Source organism: Paramormyrops kingsleyae, chromosome 14 (genome assembly GCF_048594095.1).
Source record: "Paramormyrops kingsleyae isolate MSU_618 chromosome 14, PKINGS_0.4, whole genome shotgun sequence".
NCBI classification, from domain to species: domain Eukaryota; kingdom Metazoa; phylum Chordata; class Actinopteri; order Osteoglossiformes; family Mormyridae; genus Paramormyrops; species Paramormyrops kingsleyae.
This window is the reverse complement of record NC_132810.1, coordinates 3,927,906-3,946,667: the sequence shown is the minus strand read 5'-3', so window position 1 is coordinate 3,946,667 and position 18,762 is coordinate 3,927,906. Positions and strand designations below refer to the sequence as shown.

The following is an 18,762-nucleotide window of genomic DNA, read 5'->3' as shown; positions in this document are numbered from 1 at the left end:
ACGATAGAGTTCGGGGCGGGCATTAAGTGGTGAGTGATGGCTCCGAGGCGCAATGAATACTTGGGAAACGTCCATAGGTTCCCATACAGAGTGGTGATAGTGCTCTTCCTGAGCACAATGCGGGCGTAAAATGGCGTAGAGAAGGATGTAACACGCCGGAGCAAATGGAGTAACGAGGAGAAGGTTTAAAATTGCAAGCGAAAAAGGGGTGAAAAGGCCAAGACCATAACGAGAGACCATAATTATAGGCCTAATCGGTTTCTGTGGACGTGCGCGCCGTGGCGAAAACGTTTGGTAAGAGGATCTGGACAGTGCGGTTACTGTTTGTGGTGTTTTATTTATCTGCCACCGTGGGGCACGTTATGATGCATGCAGCCCTCTTGCATTGTTTACGAGCGGGCGCGTAAGTTCCGTGCGGGTCACGTGATGCGCATCAGAATGCCAGCACTGCCTGTTATTCCGGCGCCCCAGTAACTGCGAAAAATTAACCGTCCTTTGTGTACTTAGAGTACTTATTTCGTAATTTCTAAAGCTTTTGCCCGTTATTCGTTAGTATAACTGCCGTAAAAAAAATAAAATTCTGACATAAAGAACAATTAAATGACATTCTCTTAATCTGAGGTAGGTAACGTCTTGTTTAATTTGATAGTTTCTCATTTATGACTGCAACAAACGCAGGGGTTGCATACAAACGTCATTTAAATGGGTACCCTGTGCAGTATATGATCATTTCGGTTTTGTTTGATGACATTACTGTAATGTAGTCATGTATTGCTCGATTTTTTAAAATATAATAACACGTTTCCTTCCTCTCATGCGGCGCTGTAGCGTTACAGCTCCGGGGCTGTGGGCTTATCCCGCCCCCGGCTCTGCACGGAGAGTTTGCATGTTCCCCCCGTCACCTTTGCGCCGGTATCCTTCATTGTCCTGGCGCAGTCTAAATACAGTTTAGTGGAATTAATATTTGTTAATTGCCCATAGCCTGTGATTTTGTGTCTGTGTGTATGTTCCCTGTTATGGACTGGAATCTTGTCTATGGTGTCTTTTACCGCTGGGTATCCAGGATGACTGCATGCACGCACAGTATAAGCAGCTGTGGAAAACAGATGGATGTCATTGTCAGTTGCTTATGTGAATTGCGATAGCTTCTGATATAAAATAATAATAAAAAAAGATTTTGGATACATGATGTATTTCTCTGTAACTGGAGTGTGTTCTTTTTTTTTAGAATTTACTATTCTTGCTGGTGTGGCACCAAAACAAGATGGTCTCAACATGGAAAACAAGTTAATCAACTGAATATTAGAGGCAATGACCAGGAAGAAACCAGATGAGGTCAGTTTCAAATGTAGTATGAATGTATTTTAAATGTAATTATCAGTCAATATTCATATTAATTATTTTCTAATAGAAAAGGCAGAATAATATATGTAATGCTTAATGTTTTGCAGCTTTACTATGTGTTAGCTAGTGGCAGAAAATTTCTGGAAACTTTCCATGGGACATTAAGCTGGGTAATTTTGGAAATATTCCAAGGTGGAAACTTCCAAGGTGAATTAACAGGACTGTATAGGAATTAATGGGAAAATTTCCAGAATTTTGCTACCCTAGTGTTAATTTTTCTTTGGATCTGCCACGTGGAGATGTGAATTGCAACCAGAATTCAAAGCATTTTCTTATGAGCTGTAAGTGTTTTTTTAACAGTGTTACGGCTACATGGCTCAGCAATGCGAGTGGAAATCTTAAATAAAAAAATACTTTCTGTTGGGGAGGTACTGGTTGTCCCATTTAGCTGGAAAGTTACCATGGGTAATGCCACTTTAGTTTTATCCCGAAGTCCCGTTCATGGTGACTTAAGTTTATAAAGTTTTTCCTGTTTTTATATTGTGCTGCCAACCATCTAAAAAATAAGCTATTTTAGTGAGATGGTGCTCAAGATGTATAAATTTAGCCCCATGATGGCACAGCAGGGGTGGCAGCTAGTTGCAACAGCTCTGATCTTTGTTTTATTTCCACTGTACAATAACTGTACAGTGGAAATATCATTCATCTATGCCACTACCCACATCACAAGTGCAATATGTGTAATTGTATGCAAAAAAATTTTTTCATAATTTTATTTTTATTTATTTCTTTTTCTTGTTATAGTATCCTTTTGGTTTGTATTCTACTGATTTTCTACTTTTAGGCTGTTGCAACAAATAAACTTCCCCATTGTGGGATCAGTAAAGTCCTTATCTTATCTCATCTTATCTTATCTCATCATGCCTGGGATAATCCAGCTTCAGTTTATCAAAGAGGATTTGCAAAAAAGCGTAGAATCTGGTGGTCAAGAGATCAAGAGAGTCACTAATCAAAGAAACTTTGGGCTTGGATCTCTTGAAGTAGATAATAAATGGATGGACTTAATCTTGCAAGATAAAGGATATATTCCCTGAAATCTCCTCTTCCCCCAAAAAACAAAAACAATTTACACACTTTAGGCAATTTTTATGAAATAAACAGATTAAAGAATATTATTGTTAAGAAGATTAAAATATTACAAGAGAGTAAGATTAATGTGTAATGACAGTGATTTTAATGACATGTAGTGACAGTGATTTTCTTTGTAAGTTCGAAGCATTTGAATGGTTTTTTTTTTAACCTGGGTAAAGAATGCTAAAATTCCCCTCTCTCCCCCCATATGCCTTTTTAGGCTCAAATATAGCATTTTAAATAGAACTTGTACAATTTTCGGGTGCTTATCTCATGAATGGGACCAAGCAAGAGGTCAGTATATTATAAACAAGTAGTTCACATGCATAAAATTGGACTTATTCCTCCACACCCTTTACTGTGTTACCAAGGGCAGAGAAAAACACAGTTTGTGGGATGAACTTTGACTGTGAAAAAAGAAAAGTATGCAAAAGTTTTCATCCATACCACAGAAATGGATTTTTGAGCTTTCCAGTGAGCTGAGCCGTGTAGCTGTAATAGTAATAAAGTTACAGCTCATAAAAAAGCACCCTGAACTAATTTTTTTTTGCTACCTGCAGTGAAGAAAATGTACTTTCCCTTTCTGAAAGGGATGTTTTTATTTAGTTATTTTTTTTTATTTAAAAAAACAAAAACCATTTCTGAGCTCTGGAAGGTAGGTGTTGGTTCTCATGGCAGATTTAATCAAATTCAAAAATGGTGATGCAAAAACTATTGGCTAATTTGTTGAATAAAAATGTAATGACCCAATAAGGTGCCTATTCCTTTACCAGCTGACCTAGGGAGGCCTGCACAGAGAATGTGGTCCTGTCACTGGCAGGATGGCTGATAAATCCTGGTGGGATGAGCAAGGCACGTCTGGGATGGCAACCCCCATCTATTCAACAAGTACACATAACACAATTCTTTCTCTTTCTGTTAAAACTAATGTTAACCAGCAAAACCATGTATAATAGCTTAAGGAAAAAATACAGTTTGTATGTGCTGTACTTCCCATCTAAGTCTTGCTGTTGTAGGATCTGTCCCCATAATTTTTGGCTTCACAACTTCTGCAATTGTGAAGATCACGTCTCTCTTGGTGGACAGATGTGCTCCGGATGTGATGGTATAGGTTTCTGACCTGATGAGACCTTTAGTGGAAGGTTGGGTGTACAAAATTAAGGCTGCAAAAAAAGGTATGCATTCATTTTATCTTCGGCGAAAAGTAGCAGCCAGCATGGGCTGGTGGTGGGGACTGGGAACATATCGTCAATGTTCTCCAGTACCACTAATTCTATGCCTTAATCATGCAAAATATAGTACATAGCACATCATGTTCAAAGAGAGCAGACAAGTTTTCTGGAAAAATATCTTCAATATAAATTTTGTATATTTTTAATAAGCTCATATAACATGACCACTTTGCCTTTATCATGATTGATATGAGAAGGTAATATGCTGTTGCCCCCACGTAGATATTAAATTCAGTCGTATCCCACAGATAAACCTCCATTCCTATGTGTAGCATTAAATATGCGACACTTATTCAGTAGTACGATTGTAATGTTAATTAGTTAAGATATGATTTGAAAGTCTTGGGTTGAAAGCGATTGTCAGTAGAAAGGGAGAGGTGCTGCTTTGTACTTTTTAAGTGGTTGTTATATGTCATGAATCCATTTTTGAACCAGCTCCACGTGAAGCACCCTAATCTGTCTTTACAACGGGAATGTGCAATATGTTTTCTTTAATATAAATATGTATAAATTTGATTGTGAAACAAGTGACAAGTTGTTTGACAACAACAAAATCACCAACGTCTTCCATTAAAAGATGTATAGTCCCATGTGCATTAGCTTACTAGCAGGAGCGTAGCACCAGTGTTAAAACTGGCCATGCATGAGGTAGTAATGCTTGCTCAATAAAATACTCATACAATTATTCACAATGTAAAAAATGAGACAAAAGAGATTCTACTCTGCATAAGGGGAAGTACTAACCAGGATGCAGTGTGTATTCTCTTGACCATCTAAGATTAGATTTCAAGGAGGAATTCCACACTGTAGTTTCTTAAACCTTGACAAATGTGATAGTCTTGCTAATAGAAATACAATCTTTGGATTCTCTATTGTACAATATCATTTTAAATGTTAATTTTTTTTGTTTGTATTAGGAAGTGCAATCTCTTCAACATCTCTGCATCTATATATTTCATACAGTTGTGTCCCGAGACTTAAAGTTCATTTATAGTTATTTTAAACACAAGGGTTTTAATTGATAAGTCTGTAGATTAAAATGGATTTCCCAAACCTTTCAAAACAGGCATGAATATGCACCCAAAGACACATTTAAATGTTTGACTTTGATATAGACAGGGGAAAGTTTTAGAATATGAAACAGGATATATTCAGAGATACATCTCGGGTGTTAGTAGAATGGTAATGTTTCACTAAAGGTAGGTTATATCGTTAAAATAGTTTACTATTAATACCACACAGTTATGCATAGAATTTAGAGTACAGTTATGTTAAATCCATAGTCCTGTTTATATATTGCAATGTAGATAAATACCTCAAACTCTGGAATGCAGAATGTTTTGATAGAATATCTATTGCAGATTAAGCCATAAAATAGATAATTAGAAGCAATAATGTTTATGCATGATATTAGTGTTGGATCTCTTGAGTAGTGACTAATTGTAGCTATGGTGAAATGGTTGTAGGGCGGAAATAGATCGTCTTGTGTATATTAATCAAAATTAGGTTGAAGGACAAAAAACCCTTATAAGGACTTTTTTTTTTCTGTTTCCAAGAAAACGTACCCCTCCATTGTCCTTTAAAAAAGGGATTGCCTTAGTTAATACTATCCAAATTATGCTAAAACAAAATATTAACTATTGAACTGTTTCTTTTTTAAAACATTGAATTAACATTAACTTACGTGTTAAACAAAAATATTAATAAAGTAAGATGGTGTCTTAAAAGTCTGGATGCCCCAGGGAAGTGGTGTCTCCTGGTAGATATTTAAAAAGTTGTAGACTTCAATCTCAACAACAGGGGGGAGTGGCCTCCTTGTATGTAGGCATCCATTTCTCCTGCATGGACATGCGTTGCTCCTCTAGTCTGCGCATGCTGTTCGTCTGTCCTGAATGGTTCCTGCACTCCATTTCACATCTCATAGCCCCACCGATGCAGGACCACGGCATATACTCCACCTTCCATGGATAAAACCTTGATGTACTCATCTAAAAAGGGTGCTGTGCTCCGAGAAATCACCCTTCCCCTGCTGGTGCTAACCTTTGCCAGTCAGAGTTGTCTTTGACCCATGTTCTAGTCCGATTGTCCAGGTAAGGCTTATGATAAGGCTGTTAAGTCCAAGATTTTGTCTGCGATGGATTCAAACATTTATGCCACTGACCAGTTGTTTGTTTCGTTAAGGGGGAAACAAAGTATACAGTGTAAACAAAGTATGGTATCTGATGATGGATTTGTAATGTTAAAATCTGAAAGACTTGGCGGTTACCATTCGAGTTTCAGAAAAGCACTTGGCCGAGAGGTTATAGACAAATGGTATTCTGTAGAATCAAGGAATTATTTTAACCCTTATATATATATATATATATATATCTTGCATGCTGTAGTCTAAATTGTGCTTAGCAAGCTAATGTTATTGAAAGCAATAGGGTCTATAGCGGTCTTATTTTGCGTAAAGGTAATCAAAAATGTATATTCACCCTAATAAATTAGGATTAATAGCTATTAGAATACAACTAGCATAAACAGTTTTTATGCAGTTTGTTCATTTTAGCCAAACTAAAATGTTATTAGTGATATTGCAGTTATTGTGTGTACTCAGTCTTTTAGCGGAAGTTTATCATTTTTAAATCGTCTAAGGGTTGAGAATAGCTTACAAGGAAAAGAATTAATGCACAAAATATGCTACACAGTCCAAGGGTATGGCTCCTTACTTAATGCATGAAAAACAGGCAAATATATTTCAATGCATGCAATAATTCACTTTATAACAACTTAATTTTTTAATTGTAGGTTCCACGTGATGACAAATTTAAAATCGGCAATTCATATACTGATTCTTGTACTGCAATTCCTGTATTAACAGAAATAGCCCCACAAATGTCAGAAAGTATAAAAGTGGTGCAACAGGTATTAAAACATGTAGAATTATCTGAATTTCATTAAATCCTTATCTTCTAATTGCAAGTTACTGCTTATCAAATTAGAATGGTTGGCCACTGAATATATTAACCAATCACGCCCTGATTAAAATGAAAGTTACTGCTGAAATTAAGCCAATTTCCATTAGAGGAACTACTTTTGTCAATACTATGTAAAAATGGCAAAAAATGTTTACAAAAAAAGGAAATGGCTCATGAACACTTGCAATTCCTGAAATTTCATAGGACGTTGCCAGTTACAGGATTTAATTTTTGTACTTGGTGCATGCAAGAGAATTCTAAAAGATTGTTGGTAAAATGCCTAATGTGTTTTTTTTTTTTACCTTTTGGAAGTGAATTGGCCAAATTAATTGTGTGATTTTGGGTCTAAAAGTTACACTTGAATAATGGATTACAAATGGGATTTTTACACTAACTGCTGTAACAGGAAACCATGACTACTGAAAATGTTGGCTGTAAATAAGTAAACTATGCATTTCAGAAATGACAGTGGGAGACACAGGGCATGTTTTGTGGAGACTCTCTCTGGCTTTGTAAAAACTGCGAACACTGCACCCAGTAATTTTAGCAATAAAAGCAGCATGGTGCCAATTGCACAAAATGGTGGTGGTTCATTATTTGGGTCTGCCCTTATTCATTTAGTAGTCACTCAACAACGATCCCTTCAAGTGTGATTCTGAACTCGCCATGTAAGGCTGTAGACTTGACTGTCAAGATGGTCTAATAAATCAACAATACCACTCTATCAATTTACAGTACACTTAGATGTTCTTCAGAAACAGCCAGAAACATGATTGCAAAATTATCATACAAAAACCTTTATTCTAATTTATTGAAACCTTTCTGAAAGTATCACTGAAAGTATTCATACTGCTTAATAATAATGTAAATGTGGACACAAGCATGTATAAGTCTTGTCCACCAATGAATCTTTTCTTTGAATATGCTCAGCTGTTTCTCTTTTTGTGTGGTTAAACACAAATCTTTATTGATATTGTTTCAATAAATATACAACTTGTAAATCACACCTAAAAACTCATGCCAAAACAGAATTAAAGTTTGTAATGTATTTTTCTAGCCACTGGCTAATTGCTCAGGGCACAACTGCTACATTTAATGTTTCCCAAGCACTAAAACACAAAAACTAATGGTCAATGTCAAGTGAAAGTTCTTTTGTCGTGTCTTGGCTGAATTTTGCTCCTTTCAGCTGCCTCTGTATAACAACCATATGCTCCAAAATTCCATCCAATTCTTGTTTTAACTGGAAGGCAACCATAGATAAAGAGGGATTACTAAGGAATCTTCTCCATCACAGTAACAATTATTCCAGCTTTTACATTATTTTATTACCCATCTCTAATTTTTATAATGCTACTGCACATACTCCACCCTAATGTGCATTAATTATTCCAGTCCCACTGGACAAATTTAAAAACTTAGAATCATTTAGTTAATTAGGCTCAACTTACCTTATCAAGACTCTTTCTGATGGTACCAGGCTCAAAACTCACATCAGATGCTTTGATTACGCTACTGGTTTTAAAACTGTAGCTATAAAAAAAGAGGAGAAATTTTGTCATTTCAAATATATCACTCCTATGATTATGAATCGTTTTGACAGACCATTCATATAAATGTCATTAGGGCTTGGGACTTGAATGTGGAGGCAAGAGACTCCAGTAATTAAAGTTCATATTAGTTTCTGTACTGCACATTCATCAGCACATTTTCTTTATTGATTTCTATAAGAAATGGAGGGAATACATTTAGTCATCTATGCTATTTTTAATACATCATGAACAGATTAAAATATTTTTGCACTAGAATTTTCCTCTGCGATCAATGAAGTTCATTCAAATTTTTGAAGAAGCTAAACTGTCTCAGACGTCTCAAACTTGGCCACCAAAACAAAAGGACAGTCAACCTTAGAATTCACAGAAGCCAAACCTGTCAGAAAATGTGTCCCAATTGTTTAGTTTTCCAGAATCATTAATTGCTTATTTCTCTATGGAATTAAGGCCATGTTAATTGGCCGTAAATAACCAGAATCATGTTTTTTTAAACAAGGAGCAGTCTGCCACATTACAATTTCATCAGCTGTGAAACTAGGAGATGCACACACCTGTAACTACAACAGTCAGCAGAGCATAAGGGAGCTCAATGTCAGTACATACAGAAATCAATAAATTAAAAATGGGTTTGGCTTGCAGCTATGCAGCATAAAACAAAGACAAATACTCACCAGCTTATGTTTTCCTTCTGTAAAAGACAAAGGCTACGAAGTACAGATAAATGTTTTGTGGTGGAATTTAGGATGATTCCCACGCAGCGAAAACAGCCAGAACACTGAAGAGCATTGTAAGTACTGGAGGGAGGGACACACATTAAGATACAGGTTTTAAATCTCACTGCGGTCAAAATGATGAATTACCAATTGCCACACACCCTTTAAGAACTTACTGAAATAGCCATTTAACAAACTTCAACTAAAAGAAATGCTGTTTTATGCCATACTGTCAGTGCTACCCTGTAAAAAGTATAAGGAAGTTAACGTCTCCACGGTGAATATAACAATCATCACAGACTGATCCGATTTCCATCCCCAGTAATTCTTATTGTTATAAACTGTCAGGATCTCAATAATTCACCTTGGTGGTGGTAGTGGTGGGGGGTAAATACAAAAATAGTAAATTATATTTAGTGTGTAATGAATATGTGATGATTCTTGTCTGTTTTTGTTTATATGTTCCAAGTTAACCTGTAGTCATTATTGCACTTACCATCCAGTTAACGGTCCTTGCACTTGAAACCCCAGCTCTTCCTTAATTGTTACATGTTTGGTTACTCCTGTCAAGACAAATGTTACTGGAACGTAAGTTTGTAATTTAAGTGTTTCATGGACTTCAACAATACAAATTTTTTTTCATAACTGACCAGACTGAATGACTTTATTAAGGCACATATTAATTAAAGTAAAGTAGGAGTAGCAACTAGAATGCTTAATCTCTAATTAAACTGGATCCAGTTTGCTGTCGTGGACAATGATAAAGAAGCGAATTGAAAGTGAATGGATTTCGTTTCGTGCCCCCCTCCTCTTTTTGTGTCCCGTGCTTCCTGAAAAATGGGTCCATGTATTAAGAGGTATGGAAAACTGATGGACAACTGTGGGTAAGCTGAAAAGGTATTGCTGCCTGTTGCCTATAGATGACCATCTTGATAGTCTCCTATGCATAATTAACAAATTAGGCAATTATTCTATACGACAAAAGCTATTCGCGCACCAATTAATGGTACAATTAAAGCGCTGACGTTTCATTCTTTAGGCGCTACGCCCAATGAACATCTACCTGATGGTCACGATACAGATACACAAGAATTCTTTATTTCTCGAATACCCAGTTTTTGCTCCCCTATTAGACGTGGACATATACAGGAGAAAATGAACCATGGAGTCAAAGGGTCAGCCATTCACCCAGCGCATTAATAATCTCTGTCCTACTCAACAGCTCACTCAGTCACTGATGCAACTACTCTGCCGACCTGATAGGAAACGGCGACCTTCCCATCCCAGGAATCGTGCATCGCCTCTACACGTGTAAATGCTAAATGTCGATCTGCATTCGTGCTAGTTTCCTTTTTTTGTCGGCTGTTGTACCTCCGAGTTATACTCTTTTTAAGTATTTCATTGTACACTGCACTACACAGGAAAAGAACCCAGAACCTCAGTTTGTAATTAAACAGCATGACGAAGTATTTAAATTCTGAGAATACTACTACGGTACATTCTTTAGTTGTTGCATTCATTAAAACCATAAAATTCGACCCACTATTAATGGTTACCTTAGTAAGAAACCGGACATCAGTAATAGAATATAATCACTTAGAACATTTATTGCACGTGGCAGCTGTCATTTTGATAACATGTAAAGCGCGCTACTCACGAGCACATATAATGGAATTCAGCTTCTTGTATTCGCCACAAACTTCAAATGTATCACTCAGAACTGTGTAGCACGCCCCACAGTGCAGAACCACGGCGTTTCGGTGATCTGCTTCAGGTTCCACGTTACTAATGATGCTTGTCAACAGTTCACTACAGTCCGTCGTCTCCTCATCGCTCTTCAGTCCATATTTATGCATGAAACTCGGAGAACTATTCCTTATTTCTCTTCTGTAGTGTTTTAGCATCCTTCCGTCGATACTTAAATAAATCAACCAGCCCAACAATCCAGCCTTGCTCTTAAACCAGACCCTCATGCAGCGTAACATTTACAATTTCTTAAGCTTATTGGCTAAGCCAATAGCAGCTCAGAGCGTTTAGTACGATTGAAAACAAACCCTGATACAGACCACCGATTGGCCAGAATGCGAACACGTCAGAGGTGAGTCCACAAATCAAAAGGCTTGGATCACAAATTTGAAACGTGTAATGAAAAACCGCCTGTATGATTTCAACCGATGTGGAAAACGAACTTAGAAGATATACGTGAATTATTGCCCTCCTTCGAGTTGTTGTTACTAATTTCACAACATTTGGAATATAATATGGATTTGAGCTCGCTCAAGTATGCAGATTTGCAGAAACTGGCTAAAGATGTTGGTCTCAAAGCAAATATGAAGGTATGTTATATATGGATTTGTGCAGCGAATACGACTTCTGATAGGACTTCTCAGCGATCTAGATGAAGCCTTTTCCAGTGAAATGGTTTACCATTTAAATTCGTAGGTTGCTTATTTACAGCGGTGTTATCTTTAAATTAATCTATGTCATTAATGTTTGGTTTGTGGATTTTAGAACTGTTTTTCTTTTTCCCCACTAAGGCTGATAAATTGTTGAAAGCGCTGAACCGATATTATCAAGAACAGGAATATCATGTAGAATGTGTAAGTAAACAACTGTCTGATATTTTATAACATCTGCTTTCTTTGTGCCTATTGTTTGATTTTTACCAATTCACCTTTTGACTCTAACGTTTAAATTGTGGTAACATTAAATGGCAGATTTTTTTCATATATTTGTGTACTTAAATTAATAGAATTAATTTCCGTAATTGACTTTTACTATAAGAATTTCCCCCCTGGGATCAATGAAGTTAATTCTAATTTCAAGATCCTCCCATACCAAACACACTTACTTAGCTTACTGCTGTCTGTCTTTCAGCCATCGTGATTTAATGTTTGCAACTTGGAGAAACACTAATAGCCTGTTTTTTGCATCATTACTCCGCCTGCCGCCGTATTCGAGGTGGCAACCCTTCAGATCGGCTACTCACATGAGAAATATGTCTATGTTTGTGTACTCACCTGACAGCCGTACGCCACCTTCCCAGTCTCATGTTTAGATCGATGAAACGGCATTACAGAAGATGAATAGTCCAGCCTTGTTCTAAAAGCGAATTGTGGTTAATTTCAAGCACATTTTAACATTTTCCCTTCTTACATTTAAATAAATGCTGATCGTTTTCTGTTATAGGGAAATACACTTAGTGCCGATAATTCTCAGCTTGACGAGCCAAGCGATGTTCCGCCGTCCACTGACAGCGGTGCGTTCGTCACGAAGCATCGTGGCAGAGGCAAAAAATCTAAGAATAAGCAAGCAAATGAAAAAGACGATGGAGCTGAAAGTGCCTTGATCTTGGCAGGAAATCTGGATCAGGTAGTAATGAGAAATACACAAGTTGAATTCAAATCAGTTTCTTGTGTTTTTACTGGATTCGTATGTGTATGCTCAATTTGTGAACCTTCTATCTACTGGCAAGCTTTCTACACAAACATGGTATACATGTTAATTGACTGTTTAATAGATGGATGAAAAAATGGATGAACCGAGCTTCAAGAAGAGGAGGCTTTCTGAAGTGCAGCCTGAAATACCTACAACTGCTACAGTATCAGTGGGGGAAAGAGACATGCAGTCTGAAACTGCTTCTGCAAAGAATGGCTTAGAAGCTGGGAAAGGTTGGTGTGTGTGTGAGAGAGAGATATTAATGTAGTGAGGCTTTGTATCCAGGACACAAGATGTACTGTGAAACAATGTCTCTGTTATTTCCACATAAAACTACCACAGAATACATCAATGAATAAGCAGACACTGCTTTCAGAGGTAGTATGCAACACTATTGATGGGATTTACAAATCTTTGTTTTCCATTTTCTATGGATTAGGTTAAGCATTGTGTAAGTGCTTTTGACATCTTAAATGACATTTGATATTTTTGGTTTGTTTTAATCTCATTTTGATACAGCATCCAAAACATCTTAATTTCGGTGTCACCATGTGACTTTTTCCTTAGGGGAAGGTAAAAACGTGAGACCTGGTAAAATCCCACGCCACGAAGGACTCCTGAAGAAACAATGCAGACCTGCACTCAAGCCGACCACACCTAGTAAGAAAATGACAGCACAGATGTACAAAGTGCTCAGTCTCTACATCAAAGATGCTATGGAATTTTTCACTAGTGCATAAATCTACTTAAGTTGTATTATTGTCTGTTTAAGACTTCAAGAAACTCCATGAAGCACATTTTAACAAGATGGAATCCATTGACTCCTATGTCCAAAGAAAAGCCAAGCAAATAGAGGTATATAAGACTTCTGTAAAGGAATTAAAGGTAAATCGTTCTTGACTTCTGAGCCTGTTCATGTAAATTTTAACTATTATTGGTAGCCGTGTAGTCAGTATTGAATCCTGGTGACTATGTAGTCTGCACTCCTGCAGAATGTCTTTGTTTTCTATCTAGGCCTTCAGGCTTCCTAATGGCATGATCATTGTTATGATGTCAATTATCCATATATATTCTTTCTCCCTCCCAGATGATCTCTGAGAAGACTATTCCAAAATCAGCAGATAAAGGAATTATGGTTAGTACATCGCACATTTAACAGGTGTATTAATAAATGTCCAGAGAACTGCATTCTGTTATGGACTGTGAAGACAATGTGAAAATGTCTAACGAAAGTATTAACTAACTGTAGTCCACGTTTGTGTGTTCTCCAGAAACCAGCAGCAACCCGTGTTTCCCTGTTCAGTCCAGTGACTAAGGGGAAAAGACCTAAGTCTGAAACCCGCCGGCTTACTCAGCCTTCTGCGAGCAAGCCTGCCCCGAAGGATAATGGCGTCTTCGTACCCACTGTCATGTCCGCACGAAAGATCAGTGTCAGGTTAGTAATCCTTGTCCTTATTAGTAAACTCAATAACATCTACAAAACTAATTTCTACCATGAGGAAAACCGATCACAGAAAATTGTGTAGTCGTCGATTCATTAACATTTTACATGCCTGGCAGTTTTGCTTTTTGGCAGCTTGTAAGATACCATGCTAAGAGGCGTGTGAGCTCTTCGTTAAATAGTGCAATTAAACTTCGATCAAGGTTAGACTGCCTTGATAGTGGAAATGGTCTGCAAAGTTTCCACTTTAATTTGTGCCATGTTCGCCTCATTTTATTTTGAAATGGTAATGCTCTGACTGTGCTTAGTTTAACCACTGAAACCATGTTTGGTTGTTCCGCAGATTTTCACAGACGACCCTGGACAACGAGCATAAGCGTTCCTTGGTGAAGACGCCAGCACGCATGTCTCCGTTTGGGGACTCTAATTTGACTCCTCGGCCTGTTTCACGGATAAAGCCTGAAACGAAGCCTGCACTGAATACCAGCATTATCAAGACGCCAGGTAATTCTTTGGAGGTAGAAATAGCAACTATGGCATTAGAATTTGTGTTCCTTGGAACATGTAACAGTAATACTCAAACCAAAAAAAGCCTATATAAAATTATGGTTTTAGACACTTTTGTCCAAAGTAACATACAAGTGAGGCAAACGGCACATTGCAAACATTCATACAGTCAGTCGGCTAGATCTGAGTGCGGGGTCCCGCTCTACAATGAGGTTCCCTTTGCCACTTGTGAATGGTAGTAACTCATTAATAAAAAAAAGAACTGTTGTAACCTGTTTAAAATTGTCTAGTAATTTATAAAGTGGTACAACCTAATTAATAACCAGATTATAAACCATTCATAAACTCTTTATACGGGAAGTGGCACCGAGTGGCTAAGCAGTGCTTCCAGTGAATGTCACGGTATAAGTGTAAGCAGTATTGGAGCAGGCAGCTACACAATGGCTGTTAAAGTAGGAACCTAATAAGACTTATGTAACTGGCCGGGGGGGTTCTGTAATTTTTTATTTTTTTTTTTAAGGGACTGCTTTTGTTTTTACTGGAAATACAAGCACTTCCACTACTCCTGGCACGAATAAGAAGAATACATTTGATCTGAAGGCTAGTCTCTCCCGGCCCCTTTCCTATGAACCACACAAAGGTGAGATCATATTTCTGCAATATTATAAATGGATGGCTATCGTTCGTGCTGTACTGCATACTTCAGCTATTCGATACGTATTTTTAGGAAAGCTGAAGCCATTTGGGATGACTCAGGAGAACACAGCCCTAAACAGGTCTCAGTCAACTCAGTCACATCAGAAGAAGTATAAGCAGCACCAGGTACAAACAAGGTGAGTATGCATTACTACCATATTTCCAGTAACTTAAGTCTGTGTCCTTAAATCTCCCAAAATTGTGTACTGGGCTTAATATAAAAATAAGTATAACATACCTTGTATGGTTTGGCTTGGAATATATCAGACTGAACCTCCCTGATATTTTGATGGAAATCATTTATAAAATTTAAAGTTTGTTTTCACAGCTGAATAATGCTAAGTGCTCTGCTTTTAACATATCATCTCCTACTAAGCTGACTTGATTATGTGGTATGTGTCTAATAAAATGTGTAGTAATTTGAGTTGTGTTTTTATTGCCTCTTTAGAATTGCGCTAATTCCTACCTCAATTGCATTCATATATTTTTAAGCATTTACATTCTTGCCTATGCTTATATGATATGAGTGACAATTTTGTAATCGTCAGCTATGCTTTGTTCAAGATTTAGCTTTAAGAACATCAGTATCCCCCTTTCGATCTCTCTATTTTCTGTTATACCGTAAAGCAGTATTTTGCAACCCAGTCCCTCAGACTCCCAGACACCACATTTTTACTCCTTCCCAGCTCCGTGGGACAAAAATGTGGGCTGTCTGGGGGGGGTCCCCGAGGACTGAGTTGGGAAACACTGCTTTAAAGGGTTCTGATGTCTGAAATGAAAGTCTTATGATTACAGTTAAGATGTACTTCTCCATGCATTTTGATCTTAAGGGAGGACCGTCGCACAAAACAAATGGAGGACAGGAAGCAGAAGAAGGAGAAAGTCCTTGGTGCAAGGAGAGGCCTTGTCTTGACCTAGGAGTCTCAATTCCAAGAAGTTTCTTTGTATATGTACCACATATGACTTTGTGTAGATTTGTTTATGTATCCTTTGCACCTGTTACTTTTTTATCGTAGTTGCATAGTTTTTATAAGCCAAGTCAATTTGCAATTGCATGTTTATTTGTGCATCTCTGCACAAAATGTTCTTTGCTGTATTTTATATCAACTGTAACAGAGGTTAAAACCACATCGGTTCGTTGTACTCTCATGTCTAAAGCCAGCCAACTTAGTGTCTTAAACCTCTGGGTTCCTTTTGTACAATTCATAGGCAAAGTCCTCTGTGTGGGCTCGGTCATTGCAAACGCCAATGAAATCAATTTCCAGTTGAAATGGGCCATCTGCTTTATCAGCCAGGGTGAATGCAATTGTGTTCACCTAAGAAAGCAAAAAAAAGAGAAGAAATAAAAATGAAGAAAGATGGATAACGCAAACATATTGTACTCTCTGTACTTCATTAATAAAATTCTTGTTCTAATTTAATGTGCTGTCCAGCTTGACCCGATTGTGGCTAAAATTGATACCAACCTTGTCCAGCCATATAGGGTGCTGATTATCTTGTATTCTCCCTCGACTGGAAAGGAAAAATTTTGAAAATGGAATCTGAAACAGATAATTTTACAAAGTTGTGGAATCTCATTGACTGATAACACAATGTGTTCAGTGTGACTTGGCCTCAGTGCCCATTTGAGTCCAGCCTCATCACAGCTGTGGTTCCTTAATCCCCAGCTGCCTGGGTGCTGCTACGGGCGGCTGCCCCTCACAGCCAGCTTACTCTCACCTAGAGAGCAAGTTGGGGGAGGTGTAATGAGAATTTCCCCACAGGGATCAATAAAGTATTTTATTTTTCTCCAAGAAGAATTTGTAGATTAGGATATTTAAAACTGGTTAGCTCTGAAGGCTGGGGTTTGTCAGCCCGCAGGTATATGTGTGTTCTTATCTTCTGGTATCAATGGTGTTTTTCTCTACAAAAACATGTCATCTGGTTGTATGTCCTGTGATAAACTGGCATTGTGTATGGATTGTCCCCCCCCTTGTGCTCTATACCAGGTTAATGGTAAGAATGGAACCTGTACTGGGTAAGTAGCTTTATGGGCAAATGTTTGTATTCTCAAACTGATCCTTAAACTCTATTTTATCCAAAACAGTCTTACGTGCAGGATAAAAGTGATACCAAGCAAATAAACCACAAAAATATAGTGTAATGTGCTTCACTAACTCATTGTTAAGCTTCACTAAGCTTAAACATTATACAGGATTCTATATATCTCTCAATAGAACTAAAATGCATTGAATTGAAAATGCAATTTTTTATTATTCCTTTAGGTCTATATTACTGGCTAAAAGTAAAAGTACCACCCCCCCAAAAAAGATGACAAAAACTCTTTGTACCTTAACATCTTGCCAGTATGGTCCACCCCTTGTATACAAAAAGTAGTTGTACATATCATTCTTCTGGTGTGAGAAGTAAGTCTCTGTCGCAATATTTATCATCCACGGTCGTCCATCGCCACGAATACGAAGATGCAAAGTGTTAAAACTTGTCCAGTCAATATGCTTCTTCCTGTCAAATGAACTCTACAGAATAAAATATTCTAAATTAAATTCTCACCAAAACGAGAATTTGAGAGGTATTTTATTTTCCTTTAACTTACCAGGAGCCGTCTGGAGCACAATGTGCAATATCCGCTGTACCGTGTCTCTCCATCCCGCGGGGGAGTGGAACACAGTGTACCATGCACCAGACAGGTGCTGATGTTTTTGCTCAGTTCCAGGTACACCTCACTCCGCCCTCCAATTTCTTGGTCTGACGAGACAATCCACTGTTTGAGACTGTCAGGGCCCCGGAAATCCCACTGAACTCTGGTCTGTTCTAGCATGTGCTCCTTCAGTGGCCGTCCTTGTGGTCCCACCCAGCGGCCCAATATCTCCTCCTTCAATAGCCCAAAATGCTTCTGCACCCCCTCCACACCTTTGGCGAAACTGAAACGGATCTTCTTCCATGGTGGAGAGTTGTCCCGGGGCTGACCAGCCCTTCTGTACTCCCCGTAAAACGATGTCCGACTACCACATATCACGGGGCAAGAAAGCAACGAGTGTGCAAGAAAACACTTGCCATTATAATTTTTTAGCGTCCTGGCCAAAATCGATGCCATGCGTTTTTCTCCTGAATATAATTATTTAGATGAATAAATTCCTAAACGTATTGTACTTGCATGTCATGTGTCCGTTTGCCCAGCTTAATTAAATCGGTAGCTACTCAAACTAAATGAAATCATGCGTACAAAGACGACCTGGTTATTCTGTAATTATCAATCCTGTCAACAATCTGAACAAGATATCCAATACGACTAACGGTATAACGTGCGTTTGTTTAAATGAACATAGCTAACAACAAAATAGATGATAAACAGATAATGACTCAGCCAGCGCCTTAATATTGTATGTAATGTTGTAATGAAAATGCGTTTCTGCTTAGGAGTTTCACATACAACAAACTGAACTGAATCAAGTGAAAGGCAAGTCACCTTACTACTCAAAATGAACTTCAGCGTACATCGGATACCATCCAAGTTGGCGCCGCAAGTATTTCATGCCGGCGGAAACATTATAAAGTGAATTTCAGTTCCTAGTAGCTCTGCACATTTCGCAAAACTGCTTTTTGAAACATTACAATGGCGCTGCAGTCTTCTCAGTAAGCCTAAATATTTGAATGTCAGCTTACAGTATACAGCCTTTTAATTTTGCAAACAAATAACTGGAGCAACAATTGCAACTTCTTTCTTACTACTTCTGATACTTCTGTCAAGTG

The 18,762-nt window shown here is 37.8% G+C and overlaps 3 protein-coding genes and 1 long non-coding RNA gene across 6 annotated transcripts; 2 read left to right on the top strand and 2 right to left on the bottom strand.

The window, feature by feature from the left end:
* Nucleotides 1–28: 28 nt before the first annotated feature.
* On the top strand, nt 29–7,247 carry LOC111856244 (uncharacterized). Of its 2 annotated transcripts, none has more exons than XR_002841077.2 (3): nt 29–294; nt 1,229–1,335; nt 3,249–7,247. It is a non-coding gene; the product is annotated as an uncharacterized lncRNA (long non-coding RNA). The 2 variants fall into 2 exon arrangements; XR_002841078.2 differs by lacking the exon at nt 29–294 and adding an exon at nt 334–621.
* Nucleotides 7,248–7,448: 201 nt separating this feature from the next.
* oip5 (opa interacting protein 5) lies at nt 7,449–11,002 on the bottom strand. The gene is made up of 5 exons (XM_023836039.2): nt 10,588–11,002; nt 9,427–9,493; nt 8,889–9,011; nt 8,116–8,197; nt 7,449–7,907 (listed from the first exon to the last, which is right to left on the bottom strand). The coding sequence occupies exons 1-5, from the start codon at nt 10,913–10,915 to the stop codon at nt 7,791–7,793; spliced, it is 717 nt and encodes a 238-aa protein (XP_023691807.2). The 5' UTR covers nt 10,916–11,002; the 3' UTR covers nt 7,449–7,790.
* A 54-nt stretch (nt 11,003–11,056) lies between these two features.
* Nucleotides 11,057–16,433, top strand: nusap1 (nucleolar and spindle associated protein 1). Of its 2 annotated transcripts, none has more exons than XM_023836037.2 (12): nt 11,057–11,266; nt 11,468–11,530; nt 12,120–12,302; nt 12,451–12,601; nt 12,936–13,028; nt 13,141–13,223; nt 13,456–13,503; nt 13,640–13,803; nt 14,153–14,313; nt 14,837–14,956; nt 15,044–15,149; nt 15,843–16,433. In XM_023836037.2, exons 1-12 carry the CDS (start codon nt 11,105–11,107, stop codon nt 15,928–15,930), a joined length of 1,422 nt encoding a protein of 473 aa, XP_023691805.2. In that variant the 5' UTR covers nt 11,057–11,104; the 3' UTR covers nt 15,931–16,433. The 2 variants fall into 2 exon arrangements, with proteins under 2 accessions (XP_023691805.2, XP_023691804.2); XM_023836036.2 differs by having other exon boundaries at nt 13,141–13,253.
* Nucleotides 16,052–18,532, bottom strand: ndufaf1 (NADH:ubiquinone oxidoreductase complex assembly factor 1). Its single transcript, XM_023836038.2, has 4 exons — nt 17,606–18,532; nt 17,343–17,528; nt 16,479–16,553; nt 16,052–16,328 (listed from the first exon to the last, which is right to left on the bottom strand). The coding sequence occupies exons 1-4, from the start codon at nt 18,104–18,106 to the stop codon at nt 16,188–16,190; spliced, it is 903 nt and encodes a 300-aa protein (XP_023691806.1). The 5' UTR covers nt 18,107–18,532; the 3' UTR covers nt 16,052–16,187.
* Nucleotides 18,533–18,762: the final 230 nt, after the last annotated feature.